Below are 23,241 nucleotides of genomic sequence, written 5' to 3'. Positions count from 1 at the left end.
TTTCAACAAAGAGTTCAGGAGATGGAAAGATAAACTTTTGATTACTTTATATATTTTAATAATAAATTTTCTTTTCTTCCATTGACTTTATAATCTTTTTATACCCACATAAGGAATGATTGGAACTCAATTTTGACTCACGTTGTTTATGTGAATAAAATCATATACTTAGATGTATTGTTAGAATCAACCACAAAATTTGTTAGAAATGTAGGTGATGGGTCCCACACCAAATCTACGAAATCACAGTTTCAAGAGAGAGGGCAAAGCTTCAAAGTCTAACAAGCTCTGCAGGTGATTCTGATGCCTACCAAAGTTTGTGAACCACAGCTTTAAATTTTACAAAATTGGGAAACTGAATGTTAAGACTAAAGCTTTTCTTTTCCTGATTCTTAAATAACTCAGGTTAAAAACACAGACACAAAATGAAGGTGTACTTAACTTGGATATTTTGTAGGTTCTTTCTTTGGAAGAAAAGTGGTGGCCTAAAATGGAAAATGGACTTGTTTGGCTTTGGGTGTTTTATAAATAAATTTAAAGTGTTAATTAAAGAGAATTATAGAAGACTGAAAAATTTTCTGTAAGATATTCCAAAGCTACATGCAATGGTAATAAGAAGCTATGTTATTTGCAGAAGAAATTTCAAGAATGTTTTGATCATTTAAACTTTGGGAAAGTCCTGTTTTATTCATTGAATTATGTAAATTGACAATATTTTTTGAAAAATTCTTAAGATAAGTACTTAGCAAGTGCTCCTTAACAAGGAAGATTAAGCATAGGTTGACATGCTAAGACACATAATTACATGCTAGGTATTTGGAAGCTTGTTTTTATCCTTACCCCATCATTAAATTTTTTTTTTAAGGTCTGAAAGCTAAAATTGTCATAGGTGGCAATCAACTCCGAAAATCAGTATCGGACAAAGCTCAAAATGACCAAAATTCTAATCTCTACATTTAGAACTTTTTATATCCCAGCAATAGACAAATATCTACTTAAGAGGACATGCAATCACCTAACTCAATTAAGACTACAGGATTAAGACTGCTTCATGGAGTTGGAGATCTTCTTGGCATTACAGTTGGATTTGTCATGCAGAAAACATGCCAGGGATAAATAAATCTCTTGGTCTATGTTCAGTGGCTCACCCAAGCACAATAACAGTGTGAGTGGCACGGGATTTTGAGAGAGAAAAACAAACAGAAACTAAGTGCAATGTCCAGAACTCTATCAAAGCCTAGATCTAGTAGATGTGCAGTAGAGTTGACATAACCACACAACACCCAGTTATATTTAAATTTCAGATAAATGGCAAATCATTTTTAGTATAAGTATATTTCTAATATACAATATATATAATATAACCTTTGTAATATGTATTTGAGATATATTAAATATACTGAATTGTTGGTTGTTTAAGACTCTAATTTAACAATTTAACACATGATTTAAAAAAAAGCATGAGTGTTTCTATCCCCAGTCAGGGCACACAGGAGAAGTGACCATGCACTTCCCTACCCTTCCCCCTCCACCTTCTCTCTCTCTTCCTTTCCCAGAGCCATGGCCCAATTGATTCAAGCACATTGGCCCCAGGCACTGAAGATGGCTCCAGGAGTTTCCACCTCAGGTGCTAAAAATAGCTCAGTTGTGAGCCTGGCCCCAGAGGGGAAAACATTGGTCCCAGACGGGTGTTGCCAGGTGGATCCTGGTCAGAGTGCATGCAGGAGTCTGTCTATCTCCCCACCTCTCATTCAAAAACAAAGCAAAACAAACACACAAACAAAAAAACATGTGTTTTTATTTGCTAAATCTACCAAACCCATCATACAGGTTAATTTACACAACCTTCCACTTCTCAAAGAAAGAAAGTTTAACAGCCATGATTATTTTATGATATTAATTTTTCTACTTTCTACTTTTATGATATTAACCACTTCTACTTTCATTCTTTTTTTATACCTTATCCCCCTCTTCTTTATATATATATATATAATCATATGAAATACATTAGCTTAAATTAGAATTGAAATGAATGAAGTTTAAAAGAGGGGTCAGTAAGGTGGACCAGAACAGGGGAAATGCATGATTAATAGCATCTTCAGGAGACGGCCACTTAACACATAGTAGTTGCTTAATAAATAGTTGCTTGAAGGAACCAGTAAAAAAGTAGTGAAGATCATCTTTCTACTGCCTGTCTTTCAACCAAAATTCTTCAAATTATGATGATCTAACTGGGCAAAATTTTGTGGATTTTTATATCTCAGAAATCTGTGATTCACGATGGAGCTGATGGAAGCATTTTAACATACCATGTCAGCCCATAATTTACAGACTTTTCCAATGCTTCACATTATACACCCACTCTCAGGAGTTCTGCTACAGAGTGGTCCAAAGACCATCAACCTCAGCACCAGTATCAGGTGCTGAGAGCTTGTTGGAAAAGCTAAAACTGACCATCTCTATTGAATCAGAATTTGCATGTTAGCAAGATCCCTGTGAGATGGAAGCACATTTTCAAATTATGGGTAGGTTAGACTTAATCCAGAAACCAATGTTCAAGTATGGGCAATTCAGTTTTGCAAAGCCAAGCTGTAAATTAATTCTACCAGCTCCTCAGTTTTAAATTAACTGTTCTCCCAAAGGCAAGTAACTTAGAAAATAGAACTGTCTCATGATTTGGTACTTACACAATTAAGATTAGAAACAATTTGCACTATAGTTAAAGAAATGTCATTATTTTCTAAGAAACCATTACTCTTCAAAGCAAAGTTAGGCAAGTCATTAACAGTGATTCTCACTCTCGTATTTTGTTTAAATGACTCCTTTGAGAAATTGCGAAAGTTCCCCATAGACAAAAAGTACATATGTACATATATATTCAGAATTTTTCATGAAGTTTTTAGAGATTCATGAAACCAAGTCAGTGAAACCTATATGTTCGTGGAGGAAATTTAAGTCTGTCTTCCACACAGAGCTGGGATGTTTTTGATGGACGGATAAAGGATGGGTGAACTGAACAGGGCAAATGAGCTTTGTGACACTGGATGTATCTGTGAGTTTTTATATAACTAGAGCATATCCACATGTCCATCGTTAGAGAGGTCTTCTTTTTCTAAGTAAAAGCACTTTCAGGTGAAGAGTCCATAAAACACGAGGGTAATTTTAGCAACTGTCCTTTATTCACTTCAGCTGGCCTGGGAGCAGAAGTTTCAGTAAGGAGCGTTAGGAACACGGCTCCACCCCAAACCCCTACTGCCCTTAATGCCGTTCCATCTAGCCCGGAGCGCCTCACCAGCAATGCCACGGAGGCCTTCATCAGAAGTGCTCCCGAGAACTGCAGCCAAAGCAGCAGCCAGAGGCCGTACCCCAGTCTGCAGATGACTAGCAGCACAGAGACATCGTGGCTTCCCTGGACGACCGGGCCCTTCCCCAGCACCACTGAGGAGGTAAGAGGACAAGGGGTGTGGAGTCCATCGCTTGAAAAGACTAGCTTTGCTGGGAATGCCGCTATGCAGGCGGGTGATCGGGTGATCGGCATGCCGTGTCCTAGGTGCTAATTGTACGTAAATGCATTTTGTGTCAGGAGAAAATCTTTACAACAAAACGAAAAATTCTTTATCTTTTTAACATGAACATAATTAGGCTGCCGTGTCAGAACTGCACTCCGGTAGGTTGGTCGTGTTTCTGAACCAAAGTCAGGGTTTCTAGTCTGATGCGTAACCTAAAGCCAGGAAATAGAAATTGAAATCAGTGCCTTGTAGGTCCCCCTGCATTTAAGTCACAACCTTGTATGCTCAGAAGGGAAGAGAAGGAGCCATAAAGCAATGGACGGTTTAGGAAACACTATTATTCATTTGTGAATGTGGTCAATGTGAGCTAAATCTTATACCAATTCCACATCAGCCTCTATAGGAGGACAGCTCAGTCAGTGACTAAGGGTCAGCGATGACACAGTCGCAGAGACTGCTGGCACAGTGCTTCTGTTACAAGCATTCATCCTTTACGTTTTGTTTTCCACTTGGGGTTTTAGACCATCACTTTAGGCAATAACAGTGTAATTAAAGCAAATCAAACAAGCTAATGTTCCATTGACAGTGCCTAGTTGTTTTCTAATAAGCAACCCAAATAATTTAAAGAAAATAAAAGCCCCACACTCTGCCTATAATTTATTCATTTTAGTGCTCTGATTTCTTTTGCTTTGTGCAGAATTTAATACTGAGTATGGTTCCCAGGTAGCGAGCTGATACTTCATTATTGATCACAAAACAAATACAGCCAAATATAGCCAGTCCTTTGAACAATTCTCGGGGCTTCCTATTTATGTCCACTTTCCTTTGCTATACATCTTCCCTGTGACCTAGCTCTTCCTTGGCTTCTAAGTAGAAGGTAGGAAGTCCTCATGACTTTTCTGAACACTTTTTACATTATAGCTAGTGCTCCACTTATGACCATGATTGGTTCCGACAGACCGGTCATAACACAATTTGGTCTTAAGTTGAGTAGGCTATATGTACAGGACTGTGAAATGATGTTATAAAAATCTTTAAGTCATATTTTATCATAATTTTCTTTCATTATTGTTACATATCATAATTTTCTTTGTTCAATTTATGCCATTTGTATCATCTCTACACCATTTTGTTTCTTATTTTTACATTCATCAAGTTTAAGTAAAACACTGCATTACCAGTACAACTGGTTTAATATTTGCAAAGACAATTTCCTCTTGGTAGACATCTTGGGAGGGGTTTGATGAAAAATATCTAAGACACAAAACACAAATTGCTGTACTGAATCTGGGATAACAGTTGAAATGGTGCACGCGGAGATGGTAGTGCTGCCGGAAGCTGGTCCTCACTGTTGTACACCCAGCTGGGCAACGCTTGTGCTGCCAGACGCAGAGAAATCGTGGCTAGCAATTGTGGTCGTAAAGTTGAATGATCGTAAGTTGCATAGGTTGTAGGTCGATCAATATTTGTACTTTAAAATTCAAAACTCACTCTCAATCCACTAACAAAATATCCATTTCAGGAAATAACCCAAACTCTGTTCAATTCAAATACATCTCTCTCATCATCTATTATCAGTTTTAACTTGAAGCAGGAAAAGGGAGCATATCCAAATTCTCTCACTTCCCACCCAGGTGTTTACCCGCCTCTCCTAGTTTGAGCATTATGGTCTCCAATCTGTCTGGGCTGGTAAAGTGGGGAAGGAAGACAGGAAATGGAAGAAGGAGAGTGGGTACTTACAAATGCCATCATGAACTGACACTGTGCTCTCCCTCAACCTCCAAATCCTGAGCACTTTCAACCACTGAGGTCAGTGAGACTCACCACCTACTTCTGAAATAGAATGCCTCTTGGTGGAGCACCTTGTTATTGTGGCTAAATGTGCCTCAGCCAAAATTGCGCTCTAACATCAGTTTAGAAGAGCCTTCACTTACTGCTGAGCTTGAAGGTGTACATATGTACACCTTTTACTATACTCATGTATATATATATATATATATATATATATATATATATATATATATATATAACATTTATAACTAAGTGCATCAAATAAGAAACATGCTGAATAAAAACTACCATAGCAACATATCTGCCTGAACACTGAATAGTTGTCTTTTAGAAAAAAAAATATTTCTCTTTCCTACTTTTGTTCAGGTTTGACCATCGTAAGACAAACACAGGTCCCAGCGGTGGCCAGGCTCTCCTGGGATGAGCCCCGGACACCCAGCTCTAGAGCTTGGTTGTGGGTATGCCAGGGAAGCCCATCCAGCACTGGGTCACAGAGCTCAGGGGATCCAGCTCCAGACCTGGGTGTGCAAGTTCAGGTCATGGCCATACACTGTGGTCGTTTTGTTTTCTTAGCCCTTCTCTAAAGTGAAATCCACAGCAATGTTTATGACCTTTCAGACGGGACACCGGAAGGACCATGCATGTTCCCATTTTTCTTTAGCTCAGGCTAAATCCGAGCTCTGTCCTGGGAAGCTGACTGTAGGAGCCATGCTCCTTCCAAAGGCAGATCCTAAAACTGCCATTTTTCATGACTCTCATACCTCAGCCACGGCATCCAAGCCAGGTCATTATTTGATTTAGCGGAAGCAATGACTTTATAGCAGTCATTTATGAACAGCTATAGTTGGACACTTTGAAAAGTGACTCACTTGGGAGGTAAAAAGCCTGTCCTTCGAAAGTAACAGAAACTTTGAAAAGTGAGTCACTTGAACATAAAATGTCTGTTCTGCGAAAGTAATTTTTTTATTAAAATTTTCTGCCCCAATCTCTTCTCTTTTTTTATTTTGAACTTTTATCTATTGATTAATTTTTAGAGAAAGAAACAGAAACATCGATTTGTTGTTCCTTATGTGTTTACTGGGTGATTCTTGTATGTGCCCTGCCTGGGGATCCAACCCACAACCTCGGTGTATCGAGACAATGCTCCAACCAAGTGAGCTACCTGTCCAGGGCTCAAAAGTAATTTCGGAAAGTACTCTACCTCAACACTCAGAGGGGTATAAAAGAGAAATAAAATCATTTGACTTAACTGGTTAGAATTGTGTAAAAAAATCTCTTTGCCAGATATTTTCTTTATCAGATAGCACCTGGTATGTGAGGGTTTGGGATTGGCTTAGAAGAGTTGGCCCATGAGGGAGGCAAGAACTCCACCTCTTGTTAGAAAGAGCTGTGAAGTCACATGGCTAAGGGACATAGCTGTAGGGTGGTAGCAATTTATGAGCATTAAACAACCTACCATTGTGATATTATTGTTAATATGTATAGTATTGATATTAGCGTATTTCACAGATAACTACCTTAAATTTAAAGAGATTAAGAACTTGCCCAAAGTTGGATGAGTAGAGAATGGCAGACCAAGAAGAAGAGTACATGCATGAACACACACACACACACACACACACACACACCTGTACAGCTAGTCAGAGTCTCATATATATATATTGCTCCTGTCAATGAAGGTAAGTGCCAAGGAGAACAAAATATGAAACCCAGCAATCACTCATTAATGCTACTGCAAAGTTTTCCTAGGTTGACTCTTCTTATAGAATTTTCCCTACCTTTTTCTTGAACCTCTATCTTTACCTGCCAGTGTTAGGGGTTTCTCTTTGGAAGTTTGTGGACTTGGGCCAACCAATACTTGGCTTCAAAAATCTTTGTTCTGCCCTGGCCGGTTGGCTCAGCGGTAGAGCGTCGGCCTAGCGTGCGGAGGACCCGGGTTCGATTCCCGGCCAGGGCACACAGGAGCAGCGCCCATTTGCTTCTCCACCCCTCCGCCGCGCTTTCCTCTCTGTCTCTCTCTTCCCCTCCCGCAGCCAAGGCTCCATTGGAGCAGAGATGGCCCGGGCGCTGGGGATGGCTCTGTGGCCTCTGCCTCAGGCGCTAGAGTGGCTCTGGTCGCAACATGGCGACGCCCAGGATGGGCAGAGCATCGCCCCCTGGTGGGCAGAGCATCGCCCCTGGTGGGCGTGCCGGGTGGATCCCGGTCGGGCGCATGCGGGAGTCTGTCTGACTGTCTCTCCCTGTTTCCAGCTTCAGAAAAATGAAAAAAAAAAAAAAAAAAATCTTTGTTCTCTCCTCTCTCCCTTCTCTCTTCTCTCCTCTCTCTCTTCACTCTCTCACTCTGGACATGACTTAACACAGATCATGTGCCTACTGTAGTGCCTGTTCTTATTGTTGTTACCATCATAATAGTATAATGTGGCTGTGTGTGTCTTTACATAAATAAAGTTGGTGAAAAAAGAAGCTTGTCTATAGTATGAGTCAGGCAGTATCTAAATCAGTGGTTCTCAAAGTATGAACGCCAGACCCAGAACATGTTTAAAATGTGACCTTTGGGCCCTACCTTAGACCTACTAAATCAGAAATGCTGGACAGAGGGCTCAGCAACCCATGTTGTAACTAGCCCTCCAAGTCACAGTGACACACTTTAAATTTTGAGAACCACTGATCATAATGAATTTGGTTCTCAACCCAGGGACTTCTAAATGCCTTAGTTTCCCACCATTGATGCCACTTTTGTGTTATGAGGTGATGAGAGGTTAATGAGAGTAGTGCTATAAAATCTGAAAAATCATGTAGGAGAAATTAAGTTATTTAATTACAGCCTCTTGTGGTTACTTTCTACAGTGTACATTCTTTAAGGGATGGGGCCCATGTTGAATAAGTGGAAAGTTGAAAGATAGAGAACTGTTGCTAGACTGCAGGGTTTTAGTGTTAATTTTAAAAAAGTGTTTCTAGGCACACAGTTCTACCATAATGCACAAGTCTTGGTAATGGAACATGGACTGGATTTCAGCACCCAGTTACACCCTCCACCAGGCATCCTTGTAAGCACCTAAATGAAAATACACCACGTCCTTGGACACAGGCCCTGCTGCAGATGAGGCCAAGTGTAGGTGTCAGAATGTGCCCTGCATAGACCAGCCATTCCCTATGGGCAAGGTGAAGATAGGCCAGAAAGTCTACCTGTTGGAGCATGTTTGTGATGGGCATAGGAGAAAGAGTTAAATGTGGAGAAGTGGGCCTTGGCTGGTTGGCTCAGCAGTAGAGCATCTCCGGTGTATGGAAGTCCCAGGTTTGATTCCCAGTCAGGGCACACAGGAGAAGTGCCCATCTGCTTCTCTACCCCTCCCCAACCTTTTTCCCTCCCACAGCCATGGCTGGAATGGTTCTAGCAAAATTGGCCCCAGGTACTGAAGATGGCTTCATAGCCTCACCTCAGGAGCAAAAACAGCTCAGTTACCAAGCAATGGAACAGGGGCCCCAGACAGGCAGAACATCACCTGGTAGGGAGCTTGTCAGGTGGATCCCAGTTGGGGCGCATGCCTCTGTCTCTGCCTCCCCGCCTCTCACTTAAAAAACCAATAATAATAAACATGGGCCCTGGCTGGCTAGCTCAGCAGTAGAATGTCAGCCTGGCATGTGGAAGTCCCAAATTTGAATCCTGGCCAGGGCACACTGGAGAAATGCCCATCTGCTTCTCCACCCCTCGCCCTCTCCTTCCTCTCTGTCTCTCTCTTCCCCTCCCACAACCAAGGCTCCACTGGAGCAAAGATGGCCCGGGCATTGAGGATGACTCCATGGTCTCTGCCTCAGACACTAGAATGGCTCCAGTTACAATGGAGCAACACCCCAGATGGGCAGAGCATCACCCCCTAGTGGGCATGCCAGTGGATCCCGGTTGGGTACATGCAGGAGTCTGTCTCTCTGCCTCCCCGCTTCTCACTTCAGAAAAATAAAATAAAATTAAATTAAATTAAAATAAAATAAACATGGAGAAGTGGCTTCCAAACCAGGGAAGGATGAGCGCTGGACTTCACTTTAGTTTCAGAACTGGAGCAGCCGCCAGTGTGGATGTGCTCTCAGCAATGTGACCATAGAGGAGGTAAAGAGCTAGGACTCCAGTTCCAGTTGCCCAGTTGTCAGAGAACAGGGATGAAATCCCAGTGGTGCTGTCTCCTAGAGACTCAACTCAGGGCCTACTTGCTTCCTCTTTTAAATAAGAATAATTAAGGGTGCCCTGTCTGTTTCATAAGATGGTTGCGAGGATTAAATCTGATTAAACAAAGCACTTAGTACATTGCCCATAGAGGACAAGTCGGTGATTAATACTAATTTTTTTTTCGCTCTGTCATTTCTACCCTGCCAGCTTCAACGGGCAGTTGTAAGAACCAGACGAGTTATACTGTTTTGTGAAAATGCTCTGAGAGTGATAAAATGCTGAACGTGCGTTAAAAATATTCCTGGCTGGCTCTAATTCTGTTCGACATCCCTAAATCTTGCCTGAAGGCACACCTCTCTCTCCCCGCCCCCGCCCCCGCCAGGCCCTGGCCTGGGAGAGGGATTGTGTTTCCTCAGTTCATGAATAGCCATTGTGGTGCTGGTCCCGGTTTCACAGTCCTGCGCTTCCTTCCATTTGGCCTTCAAAGGAAGCCTCCAAAAAAGTGACAGGGCAAATGCAGAAAATCTTCACCTCGCCCCACCCTTAAGGTTGGGGTAACCTCCTTTATTGTGTTACTTAAATTATAGAAGAGGGTCTCCCCACTGCCACCTCTGTCCTGTGGCCTGACTGAAGATGGGACAATATTCCCCTTTACTGAGGCAAACACAGAGAAGAAGTGCAAAGCTGTAGGGGGGAGAGCCCCTAAGCATTCCTCATGAACAAGGACTGCTAATGTGGATGGAATAAACCATAACTGATTCTGAGAGCAAAGAGGCCATGTGAGGGAGTAGTACACTATGGGAGGGATGTGTTCCTGGGGATTCTAACTTATAATTAGCCTCATTCAAGCCTAATTTGGGGAGAGGGCTGTATTTTTCTTGGTTTGCCAAGATAATGTGGTTAACAATTCACTTGGCCCTCTCCAGCTTAAAAATTTCAAGGATTTTTATTTTCTTTAATTTTATTTTAATTATAAGTGATTTGCACTACTTTCCATTTTGTGCACAAAAAAAGACTGTGTTCCGATTTTGTCACAATATAAATAGTGTGCACATGAAATGCACCCATGAAACAGAATGTGGGCATTGAAATGGGCTCTTGGATGCGCCCCCAGTTCTCTGGCACACTAGTTTCCTTGGGCAGACGAGGTTAATACACTGGGCAGAAAGACTGGCAGAGGAAAGGGAAGATGAGATCAAAGGAGAAAGGAGGACATGCTAATTGAGAGAGGAAGTCTGCGGCTCCCAGCCCTGGCCTTGCACTTCAGAATCATCTGGGAAGCTTTTTAAAGATACAGATTCTAACTTTCTGCCTCAGACCTCTTGAACCAGAATTTACTGAGGTAGGACCTCAACACCAGAATGCAAAAATTTTCCCTTGGATTGGAATGCCCAACTAAATCTGAGATCCAGCAGAGAGTATAATTTAATAGCCAGCTTGTAAGGAACAACATTGAATGCAAGACAAGAAATGAAGCCCTGCCGAAGATGTGTAACCCGAATCTAGTCACAAGGAAACGCTGGACACATGGAAACGGAGGGGAAAACTATAGAAATAACCAACCTATATCATTAAAATGAGGTCACCTGTGATGGCGCAGTGGATAAAGCATTGACCTGGAGTGTTGAAGTCACCGGTTCAAAACCTGGGCTTGCCGGGTCAAGTCACATACACAAAGCAACTACAATGAGTTGATGCTTCCTGCTCCCCCTACCCACCTTCTCTCTCTCTCTCTCTCTCCTCTCTCTAAAATCAATAAATAAAATCTTTAAAAATGAATAAATAAATAAAGCTCAATGTCATAAAGATCATTTAAAAAGATTAAAGGAGAGTTAGAGACCTGATAACTCAATGCAGCACAGAATCCTGAGCTGGAGCCTCATTACAGAAACAAACAAAAAAATGCAGAAAGGGCTTCATTGGAATGTTTGACAAAATTGAAGTATGGATTGTGGATGAAAGCATTATATCAACTTTGAATTGCCTGCATTTAATTACACTTTCTGAGATGACATGTTCAATTCGGGATATGTGCAGCCGACTCTGAACTGGTCCAGGTAACAGCACATATGGAGAGAGAGAGAGAGAATGACAGAGCAAATGAGGCAGAACATTAAAGAAAAAGCTATAGGATCTGGATAAGAGTATGTAGATAAGTTAACTCTTTAACTTATCTATAAGTTTGAAATTATTTCAAAAATCAAAGAAATTTTTAAAATAAAAAGGGTAAGTTTGCTGAAGAGTTTTACAAGGGTGGGAGTCAAGGGATGTTACTGCTATATTAGAGACAGACCAGTGGCCCCTGTCTGTCTTCTTCAAGGGCCAGGGGAGAGAAGGTGGGGCAGGAGGAGGATGAGCACTGAGAGAGAGAAATGAGGAAGTTGCAGGAAAAGCCAAAGGTCAGCGCTGGCGGATGAGCCAGCTGATAAATACAAAGAGAAGATAAAGAAACTCTGGAAGAGACAAGCAGCCCTTGAAATCTGTGTAATTTACCCCAGGTACACAGGGGCTGCCTCACGCCTTCCACTCACAGAACACAGCTTTCAAAACCAGTTACTGTGAAGTACGCCAAAAGGTAACTGAAAGGGGAAATGCTGTGAATTCCAAGAGCTGTTTTTGAAGTAAAAATCACTTCTACACTTCCCACACTTTGGGGAGATCTGGCAACAGAACACTACCATGGCTAAATCCAGAGGAGATGCCCGCTGGGGAACGTTCTATTTGGGAGTGTTGGGCAGATAAAATATATTATGCTCACTGTGTTAAAGATGGTGCTGCCCACTGGAAGCCTGTCGCCCAGGTGATGGTATTGGTTGCCCTTCTTGCTTGGGATGGGTGTGATTATATTAATGTGTGTTGGGGGCGGGCTGTGGGCAGGCAGGATCCTTGTATCCCGAGGCTCAGTTTTAGGACTAAGCCTTTCCCACCCTTTTTGATGTAGGGTGGTGCACTCTCATGAGGAATCCCATTATGCCTCAGATAAGTGACTTTGTATCAGGGACTTCCTTGTTTGTATATTTTGTATATTGGATTAAAGGTTTTGAATCTACACTATAAAGTAGGGCAGACTAGAGCTTGCGTGTGTGCTCGCGCTCTCTCTCTCTCTCTCTCTCTCTCTCTCCTGAGATTAGCATTAGAAGAGTGATTACATTCTAGGAGGAGCCCATGCTGTAAGAGAGCAGAGAAAGGCCACGTGGAGGAGAGGAGAGGCAGCCAAGATGGCAGAGTGCTAAAGGAGAAGCCAGTTTGTGCAGAGAGAAGGAGATGGGGAACAGAGGTGAATAAGGCTAGTGAGCTAGAAACCTTTGATTCTAGGAAACTTGGATAAGTCAGTAGCTTTGTGAGCACTGAATGAGTGGGTTTTGGAGCCCAGTGTGTGTTTTTACTTCCCCGCCAGGTGCAAGCTAGGATTAAAGGCAATGGCCCACCAGTTCTTGGCTCCGTTGTTTCATTACCATCTGTCCAAATCTAATGCGAACCTGCATGGGATGGTGGCCGTGGCTACTGGCTTTACAGGGCACCTGTTTGTTAACCATAATTCCTCAGATTTGAATCTCTAATAGACCGGGACCAGTAAGCACACCCTCTGTGTGTCATTTTACTGGGTGCCTGCCCCTAATCTGTGTGTCTGTGACCATTTGTGTTTGCTCTTCTTTCTGCAAGGCTGTACTCCCAGCCCAGAACAGCAGAATTGTGGAGAAGATACCAGAAGAGTAAATGTACTTTGCTAACCTTGTTGGCCTGAATCAGATGACATCCGAATTATTGGAGGAAGATTAGATCTTTTGTGTAGTCACGATTTGTCCATTTGGACTCAGGAGCTACTTCGGCACCAATTTAGCCAAAGGCTTAGGCGCTAGGTGTCCTCGGATTGTGATGCTAAGGGTTCCAGGTCTGCACTGGAAGAGCTGAGGAGCAGTTTTATTTCAGATTTACAAACACTCAGCTATGCCCTTGTTTAGTGACGGGGCTGTGAATGTTTACTCTGTAAGTGAACATCGATTTAAGGATGTGGGACAGATAAGAAAGAGGTCTGATTCCTTTCCTTAAGAGGTTTGTAATCTCACTGATGTTTTTTATCATTACATTTCTGAAAAACATGATAAGATCCTTTGATCTTTCACTTTGATCACTGTCTGGGACATTCAGGAGACTATCTGATGCCCTGCGTCTGCCTCATTCCTCAGAGGAGGTGGGATTGGAGGTATGTAAAAGAGGCAGGCAGAGCATGGGCCAGACAATCCTCCTCCACCTTTTGATTTTTTTTTAAAAGCAAAATCTAGATGTTTTATACATGTAAAATTAATTTTTCTCAACATTATCTATTTATTCCGATTTTGTAAAAACAATGTTAAGATCACATTATAAAACCAAGGAAAGTCACCTGTGTTGGCCAAATAGTCCTGTTTGCGACCTCCAGAGAATTCAGGGAAATAATGTTCTAGCAAACACAATACACAGAAGAAACGAAGACAGAATTTTTATCCTCCAATCATCATTTTCTTTTTTGTTTGTTTGTTTGTTTGTAAGAGGGAGGGAGCCGACAGCAGACAGACAGGAAGTGAGAGGGATGAGAAGCATCAACTGATAGTAGCGGCACCTTAGTTGTTCATTGATTGCTTTCTCATATGCGCCTTGACTGGGGGCTCCAGCTGAGCCAGTGACCCTTTTGCTCAAGCCAGCAATGTTGGGCTACAAGCCAGCGACCTTTGGGCTCAAGCCAGTGACCACAGGGTCATGTCTTTGATCCCACACTCAAGCTGGCGACCTCAGGGTTTCAATCCTGGGTCCTCAGCATCCCAGGTCAGTGCTATATCTACTGTGCTACCGCCTGGTCAGGCTCCAATTATCACTTTCTAAAGAAGATGAAAAGGTGATCATTTTTTGTTTGTTTTTGTTTTCCTTTTCATTAAAGCCAGTATTAGCTATGTTTTGTTTATCTGTCTTGAGGTTTGAATATCTGTGAAAATCATGATCTAGCTTCTGAAACCGAATGTATAACAGCCATGCTTCTCTAGACAGCTCCACTGAAGGCATCGAGGCTTGACTTGGTGTATTTGTGCACAGACTCATTTCTGAGGGTAGGACAGCAGGGATCGCAAAGTGGGATGAAGGTGAAGCAGAGATGCTTGGGCTTGAGAAGGTGATTAATTTACAGTCACATCTGGTTTTAAGTCATGTGTCTGCATATGATTAAAACCTCTGACCCAAAGTTATGCAAAGTTCATTTCCTCCAGATTAAAAAAAATGGTGGAGGGGAAGAAGGTGAAAAATTGATATAGAAAAACATATCAGGAAACCTCTGAGATGTGCCTGAAAGAGATGGTGGAAGCCTGCTATTACAAATATATCTGGTACTCCCAACCTGTCCCTTCCAGGATTTAAAAAATCTTGGCAATGGCCAAAAGTTAGAGCAGCCATTAAATGTCAGATCTATTGAAGAGATTCTCCTGGGTATAAGATTAAAAGCAATGATAATTTATTTTCACTTGGATATTCTCAGAAAGACATTCTCCTTTGTGGACTTTCTCATTCTCTAGCATTACTGATGCTCAGCATCTGTGATTTATTAGTATTCATATACTATTATTATTACTAAAAATTATAGTGTCTAACACTTGTTTAGTCCATTCACCAGGAACTGTGTTACACATATAAACGCACCTTCTCATTTAATCTTTGCAACTAGCCCACAAATGCCTTTATTATTTTCATTTTCCTGGAAACCTATGACCTACAAAGGTTATAGCCCAGAAATATTATGACTTAGGAAGCTAGAAAGAGTCCTTGAAATAGAAATATCCAAAAAATGGAATCTCCAAACAGAAGAGGACAGTCACAGTCCTTTTAAAAAGAACTGATTATCAAAATGATCTTACCTTACATTTTAATACACCTTGTTTTAAATGCATGACACCTGCTTCAGGTTAAAATTTTGCCATAATGTACTATTGAGCCAGTTCTACTTAGAGAAAGATTTGTCATCCTGTAATGGTTTTTAGTTGACACAATCTCTAATTGCTTGGCCTTCTTCTTTTAAAAAATATCTAGGGAAACACACATGGAAGTTTCATAGCAAAAGAACTTCCTCTTACTGAGTAGAAAAGGCATCAGAATTGGCCCGTCATCTAACATATATGAGATTGGCTGTATGTTGATCCTTTTTCCTTTCACATATGTGGTTTATTTTTATTGAGCAGTACCAAATATCAAAATATGCATAAATATATATTATATGAATAATATACATTATAAACATGAGTTATATAATTTTATATATGCATAGATATTATAAATATATATCACATTATATAAAAGATATGGTACCTCACCAATGTACTTATTTAACACATTCTAAAATGTTTAAGACTTTCTAAATCGCTGACATAGTTTCTTATAACCAGAGATCTCAGTGAAATTTAAAAAGAAAACAATAAAAATAAGCTATCACTAACTCTCTTTAATGTAAAATTATACCTGGTGCAAGGTTTCAGGTAGAGGAATTGACATTCTAAGACTTTTGTTTGGAATTTGAATAGTTTTTCACATCAACCAGAGGAGGAAGCTTTTAAAAACAGATAAACAAACAAAGAGAAAGCAGATCATTTGGTCCACCTCAGCACCTCTGATTCCTCAGGTTGTGGCAGGGCCCTAGAGTAGACATTTCCAGCAAGTTCTTAGAGGATGCTGATGCAGCTCTTTGAGAACCATTGTCCTCCCTTCCCTTTCTTTTCCTCCTTTAATCTTCCCTCCCACTCTGCTCTTTCCCCACCTCATTTTTTTCCTTCTGGTGTTTTCATTGCTTTGCCCTTCCCTCTTTTTTCCCCCTCTTCTCTTTCCCTCCCTTCCTTTCAATTTGTAGATAACATATTTAGAAGAACTTGTCTAGAGTATCTATTCACATAACAAAATCTACTGAGCAACTACAAAGATTCATTCATTTATTCATCCATTCATTCAACAAATACTTGTTGAAACTCTACTTTTATGCCAAGGTTTGTGCAAGAAGAACAACACAAAAAAGACTCTACCTTAAGGGAATTCTTCTTATGCCTTGGGAAGGCAGATAGTGATAAACATGTGAATAACTAGATTTTTACCAGATGTGATGAATGTTCTGAATGAAACTATAGGTTGCTGAGATGAAGAACTATAAAAGTACACTCTCCTAGTGAGGTCAGAAAGGGACTGGCCCCTTAGGGGTATATTTAAGCTGAGACATAAAGTTGCAGAGAAAGATAGCCAAACAGAGCATCTGGGGAAGAGTGGTTAAAGAAGATGAAACAGCAGACACAAAGGTCCTGGGGCAGGAAAAAGTCAGCTTCATGGGGATGTCTCCAAAACCTAAACCAGAGCCTGGCACATATTCGGTGCTCAGTCAATATTTGCTGAATGAATAAGAGAATGATCAGACCCAGGCCACTAAAGCGTAGGAAGCAAGCAAGAGAGAGGCAAGAGATGGGCTGACACCCATAAAGAAACTTTTAGGTGATGCATGAGGTGTCTGTATTAACCAATCAGCATTACCAGTCCACTCTGCCCTCCTTTCATCCCCACGACCTTACCTACACCTAGCTCAAACCCTGATCTGAAGTAGCAGTTCTCAAAGTGTGGCTCCTAGACCCCTGATGACCAGTCGTATCACTTGACATCTATGTTCTTAATGTGGCAAGAGCCATTCTTTCACCCATGAGTTCGTTGTTATAGAATATGTAAGTGACAACAATCATTCATTCATTCCTATGACAGTTTGCTTAAAAGGCAGCTGTTTGTTCACTCATATCTAATCAAAAGCAGCCCCACTTTTCCCATGCAGTCTGGGAAAGGTTTCCTAGTGGCAAAGAGAGGAGGTTTTCCCCTGAAAAGTTAGAGTGGTTGATCCCAAATTCCTGGAATGCAGTAACTTCTAAAGTAAATGCAGTGTCATTACACAGGATAAACAGGTTCAAAAGAAGTTGAGGAATTCCAAACAAAGATGAGAACAAAGAAAAAAAAATGAATTGATTTATTTACACTTTGTGCAGTACTTTCAAATAGACTTGGAGAAAGATGCTATCTGACAGCTCTGCCCAGGCCCATGTTGCCTCTAATTCTTAATATTAGTACAAATGCTATTAAAAAGAAAAATGTAACAATAAAATCCTGAACTGAAACATTCCCTATTATTTCATATGTTACTTCCTGTGGGTTACATAGGACCCACTAACTTTGGGGGCTCTCTGTGTGAGCCTTAAGATTCTCAACAACAACAACAACAAAAAATTACGCATTTGGAAAAGAAATGTCTGTGACCACTGGCCCTTTCCTTCATGTGTAGCTCTTTGTCATATGCTTGATATTAAAATAGATAAAGGACAACACATGAGTGTGAATGTATGTGTCTCTCTTTCATTGATCAAAAACAAAATAATTATATATAAAGAAGTCATTCCGCCTGACCTGGTGGTGGCGCAGTGGATAGAGCATCTGACTGGGATGCAGACGACCCAGGTTCAAGACCCCGAGGTCTCCAGCTTGAGCACGGGCTCAACTGGTTTGAGCAAAGCTCACCAGCTTGGACCCAAGGTCGCTGGCTCAAGCAAGGGGTTACTCGGTCTGCTGAAGGCCCATGGTCAAGGCACATATGAGAAAGCAATCAATGAACCACTAAGGTGTTGCAATGCGCAACGAAAAACTAATGATTGATGCTTCTCATCCCTCCGTTCCTGTCTGTCTGTCACTGTCTATCCCTCTCTCTTAAAAAAAAAAAAAAGATGTCATTTCTTCTTTTTCAAATTCCTATTCCCAAGGCTTATAATTAGCAGCTCACTGTTAGTAACACAGAACTTAGAAACATCTCAACTGTGTTGTAAGGATCCTTTGCCATTGCTTGCTTGATTAGCCCTCTTCAGATATTGCCTTTTTGGTGAATTTTCCTGCAGAAAAGGAAAAATCAGAGAAGGGTTGTTGCACAGTATATTGTAAATAAATACAATTTTAAAATTAACTTATAAGGAACAGTTGGTTGCTGACTTATAGTGTGTATGTGTATGATATATCATATATATTTATATATATATATAAAGTTTCTTGGGAAAACTTAGAGAATATAGGATCTATTAAAGATTTTCTCAAAGAATAGAATAGTATTTAGTATATCTGGGTGAGAAGACTTTAAATCTGAGGAGCAATCTATGAGAAAGATTTATAAACCTCAATGGAAAAGACAAAGATAGGCAGAGTTAAGAAAGTACAACCCAGTGAAGGAGAAATTTTCAAAAGAGCAAAACAAATGATTTCAATGAAGTCTGTAACCAGGCAAACTGACACTTGAGCGGTTTGCAAAGGTGCTTTAACAAATGTGATCTTATTTATTCTATGTGACAGTTCTGGGAAGGACTTAGAGTAGGTGTTATTTCAGTTGTGCCATGGAAACCTCATTGTCTTCTGAATACAGGAAAAAGAAAAGGAAAAAGTGATGTTGAAAAGAAAAAATAAAAAAGACTACTGTAAAGTCTGAGGACAGTCTGTAGGCTCAAAGTTTCTGGAGGAGAAAAGAAGGGCTATTTCCGATGGTGCAGAAAGGCATGCTAGGCTGTGAAAGCCATTAAACTTGGGGGGCAAAATATGGAAGACAAAAGCTCTTTTTAAAGACAAGTGACCTGAACAGCAAAATAAGAAAGATTCAGTTTTCCAGAAATACAGATATGTTTTAAGTTTGACCTCCTTTGAGTGTTTGCTAACTTGAAGAGATTTGCAATCTCTGGTCTGGCTGCAGAAGGAAAGCCCACAGAATCTCTGAAGGATTAAACATTTCATTTTTCATTAAGGAATTTTAAAAAATGTTTCTTAAAAGAATTGAAGTAATTTTTACTTTCCCCCTTTTTTCTGCTTTTCCTCAAAGTAGATAAAAATAAATATAGTAGCCAATAATATAGCTTTGTGTATATATAATCTATTTGAAAAGAAGGGAATATGTCATCTTTTTCATTGAATTAGCTCTAGAGTATTCTGGTTTGAAAATTATATGTGGAATCTCATCTCTTTGGGCAGTTGTCAGGGATGGCACCCCCCAAAAACAATCAAACGTTATAGAAGTTCATTGTAATATGATGCTGTTATCACCTGTTAATTAATCATGCAATTAAACATTTTTGTTCTTTGGTCTTGGGAACTGTTTTAAAATCCATTTTCAGAGACATGACCATTCAGAGACTGAGGCAGTCTAACAAAAAGTTAGTCCTGAAAACTGCCATTTTTTTATAATATGTGGGGAAAGCTGAGCCATCCATAGTTTTATCTTCCATAAGTTAGAGTTTAAATTTCTTTCTTATATTCCTTGGACAATTATGGATGTGGCTTTAACTCCTTGGATGGCTTTAACTATTGGGGGTGATGATGTTTGTTCTTGGTTAGCACCAGTTGCATAAGACTTCAGGAGGACACAGGCCTCTACACAAGAGAAAGGGGAAAGTGAACGGCAGAAAAAAAAAATAAAAGGTCAAGTTGAGAATCAGCAAGGTCCTTTAGGGGTCTTTTTCTCGTGCTGGTGTCTGGAGGATGCGCATTGGGATAAATGAATGCTTTGAGGTGAGAAGGGCAAAAGCACTCTAATAAAAGGCTTCAGGAAAGAGTGTAAACGACTCAGGGAAATCTGCTGTGGTCAAGTTTAATCCTGGGAAAAGAGGCCCTGGAGAAAGCAGCTGAGGAAGATAGGAAGGAAGACAGGGAGGGGGAAGCGCTGGGTGTGGAGGGAGGAAGGGGCAGGGGTCGGGCTGGAAAGTGAGAGGGAGCAGGTTCTGATTGTGGCGAAGGTGGCGGGGTGGAGGACCACAGAGTGGGGAAAAGTGAAAGTCAAGGGGAGGAAAGAAGAAGGAGGAAGCAGAGCTCTTGGGACCCAGACGGGACCCCCCCGGCCGGGGAGGGGCGGGCGGGCAGCGCGGACAGCCTCGGGCCCCCTTGGCAGCCCCGGGCGTGGGCTCCGCTGGGCTCCCTCCCTCGCCGGCGCATTGTTCCTTTGCCGGGAGACGAGGAAATTGCCTTTTGATTGCGGAAGTCCGCGGACGGGGCGCGGGGCGAGGCAGCGCGGGTCAGAATGGCAGCGTGGGAAGGGCGGCGCGCTGCCAGCCCCCACCACCTCTCGCGTCTGCAGCCCGCCCGGGGCGGCGGCAGCAGCAGCAGCAGGAGCAGCAGCGGTGGCCGCGGCGGCCCCTGCGCGTCGCCAGCCCCGAGGGAAGCGCTCTGCTGCGCCCGCGGTGCGCGCTAAGCGCGCGCAACAAGTGGCCCCCCCACTCGGCCGTCGGGGCCACGCGGAGTCCCGGCCCCGAGGCGGCGTCGCGGTGGGAAGCACTGATCGCGATGCTGAGCTATGGAGCCTGGTGGGCCTTGTTGATCGCGCTGAACCTGCTGCAGGTGAGTGGACCGAGGAGAGGTCGGGGCGCCGGAGCACCCTATCCCCGCCACCACCCCCATTCCTGCTCCACCTTCTGGTCTCCTAGGTTGTGTTTTAGAGAGGAAGGTGGCCGAACTTCCTCCTTTCCCTTGGTAAAAAAGATTCTCTTCTGAGCCCCCAGCCAGACTGTCAAAGGCAAAAAAAAAAAAAGCCATATTTTCTCTTTTGATGCTCTGGGGAAAGAGCAGCTGGAGAGAAAGTTGCCATCCACCTCTCTCACGGGCCTTTTTTCCGCAGGTTGGGCAGAGGTATGGCCTGAGGCTGGGGAAGAGAGCTGAGTGGAGGCGGGCTGGGGAGCTTGCTGGGGAACTGTCCCTGCTCGACCCAGACTTCGGGCTTCAGCTGTTGCTTCTGCTTCGTTTGCAGACTGGACTAGGGGAGCCAGTGAGATGTAACTTCACCGTGACCGAGTCCAGGGTCTCCAGCCGGTCTGCATCTCTCCAGTGGAGAACTTTGGGGCCGCCCTGTAACTTTAGCTTCATCTATAGCAGTGACACATCAGGGTTCACGAAGTGCCAGCCCATGAGGATAGACAACACCACTTATGAATGTAACCCCAAGGATTTACAAGCGGGAACCATCTATAACTTCAGGATTGTGTCTCTGGATGGAGAAGAGAGAACTGTGATCTTGCAAACAGGTAAAGGGGCGACAGGTGCTGTTGTATGGCCAGGCCACTCCTGGCTGAGCCCTGCCTTTATCAAAGCTGCTGTTTCATTTGAGTTCCAGGCAGACAAAAAATAAAGGTAACAATACCTGCGAAGACAAATATCCTCAGATCTGGCCAGAAGCAGCCTGGTTGACTTTCAGACTTTGTTAGTGCTGAAAACAGCGGACTACCCGCTTCCAGGGGGAATGCAGCAGAGAGACGCCGTGGCTGTGGAGGGAGTTTGTTAAAGTGATGTGGTTTGAGCTTCCATCGCATTAAATTGTCAAGCCCCGGAATAATTTTAAGTCAATGTTTTTAGAACAAATAATGGAAGTGCAATGATTAGGGATATGCCTTTCCTCAACTTAGTTTTATTTTTGGAACCAGGATATAAAATCTTCAGGAATAGAATAGAGCCATTCATAGGAGAAAATTGGAAAAGTCCCTCGAAATGAGGATATAAAAATTATTTTTATATTATGTTAGTAACTAAAACAGCATAGTGTCAAAGAACGTCCTTTGGTTACTCTGGGTTTTCTTTACACTTTTGGTAAACTCTTCCATGCATACATGTGTGCTAAGTTTGTCTTTCCTGTCTCAGTTTTCTTGTCTATAAAATAAGAGTGGTAGACTTGGTCATTTAGGTCCAAGTTCTTACCAAGTGCCCACAACTTAGGTAGGCGCTCTCATGCATGTTAATCCCCATGCCACCCCCAGATGTGTTCTAAATTCTCTAAAGACTTTGGTGTTTTATGACTTCATTAGTCTTCCTTTTGGCATTATCTCTATTTGTTGTGATAGTGATGCCTTACTTACTTTCATCTAGAAAGTCAATTTAACTGAAAAAGATCCCTGAAGTTAAATTTAGAAATGTGTTGTCCTTAGATTTCTTTCGTATGCAGGCTGAACAAAGATCACTTCTTCAGCTTTGGTTCTTGAAAGAGGTGCGAGAACTTTCCATTCTCAGGATCAGGAAACGGAACTGGGTTCGTGTAGTCAGTCAAATATTAATTCTCTTCTCATTTTCAAAGAAAATAAAATTAAGAGTGCTCAGTTACATCACTTGACATACTCCAGATGAAATTTCTAGATGATTTCTGAGATTTGTAAGAACTTAAATTGAAAAGAGACACCACTTGTTAGACATTTAGTTGTGTTTTTATATGGAATCGAAGAGGACTGAAACCCAACCACATTATTAGAACATTTTACAGAAGTTTAAGCAGGCTGGGCTTTTAGTCATAAAGTGGTTGGTTTCTTAGTATGTGAGCATAGTTTTGTGAATACTCAGATTGCTAATACTGTGAAATGTTTGACAGAACTCCTGGATGTGTTCACTACATGTGATAAGGTGACTGTCGTGAATGGAGGAGAGCCTTCAGAAGCTTATAGGAGAAAGAATCAAGATATTCATCAGCCCAAATATAGTCTTATAACACAGCGATTTTACTTTTGGGGGGATAAAGTTAAAGGAAAGGACTTGGTGTGTTAGTACTTAGAATGCCCTTTGAGTTAATTATGCTTATAGATGTTTTAAGTCCAGAGACATTTGTAAAATGTAAGAAATATTTGCATTTTATTAACTATGGTGAGTTAAAAAACAAACAAAAAGACTCCATCAGTATTCACAGAGTGCTGGAATTCAGGTTCTCATCGTTTTTCTTAAGGGGTTGCTTTTATAGGAGCACACATATATTTC

The 23,241-nt window shown here is 41.8% G+C and overlaps 1 protein-coding gene across 2 annotated transcripts in view; it reads left to right on the top strand.

Moving 5' to 3' along the window:
• The window catches only part of PTPRB (protein tyrosine phosphatase receptor type B), a 120,518-nt gene that overhangs the window by 5,603 nt on the left and 91,674 nt on the right, over nucleotides 1–23,241 (top strand). Inside the window, exons 3-4 of one of the 2 annotated variants that reach the window (XM_066257663.1) lie at nucleotides 3,190–3,446; nucleotides 21,260–21,533. In XM_066257663.1, coding sequence (XP_066113760.1) covers nucleotides 3,190–3,446; nucleotides 21,260–21,533 — 531 coding nt within the window. Of the gene's footprint in view, nucleotides 1–3,189; nucleotides 3,447–20,233; nucleotides 20,854–21,259; nucleotides 21,534–23,241 lie in introns of those variants that run through there. The other variant, XM_066257664.1, reaches the window with a different exon arrangement.

The sequence above is a fragment of the Saccopteryx bilineata genome, chromosome 2 (genome assembly GCF_036850765.1).
Source record: "Saccopteryx bilineata isolate mSacBil1 chromosome 2, mSacBil1_pri_phased_curated, whole genome shotgun sequence".
In the NCBI taxonomy this organism is placed as follows: Eukaryota; Metazoa; Chordata; class Mammalia; order Chiroptera; family Emballonuridae; genus Saccopteryx; species Saccopteryx bilineata.
The sequence above is the reverse complement of the archived record's forward strand: the minus strand, read 5'-3'. Positions and strand labels throughout refer to the sequence as shown.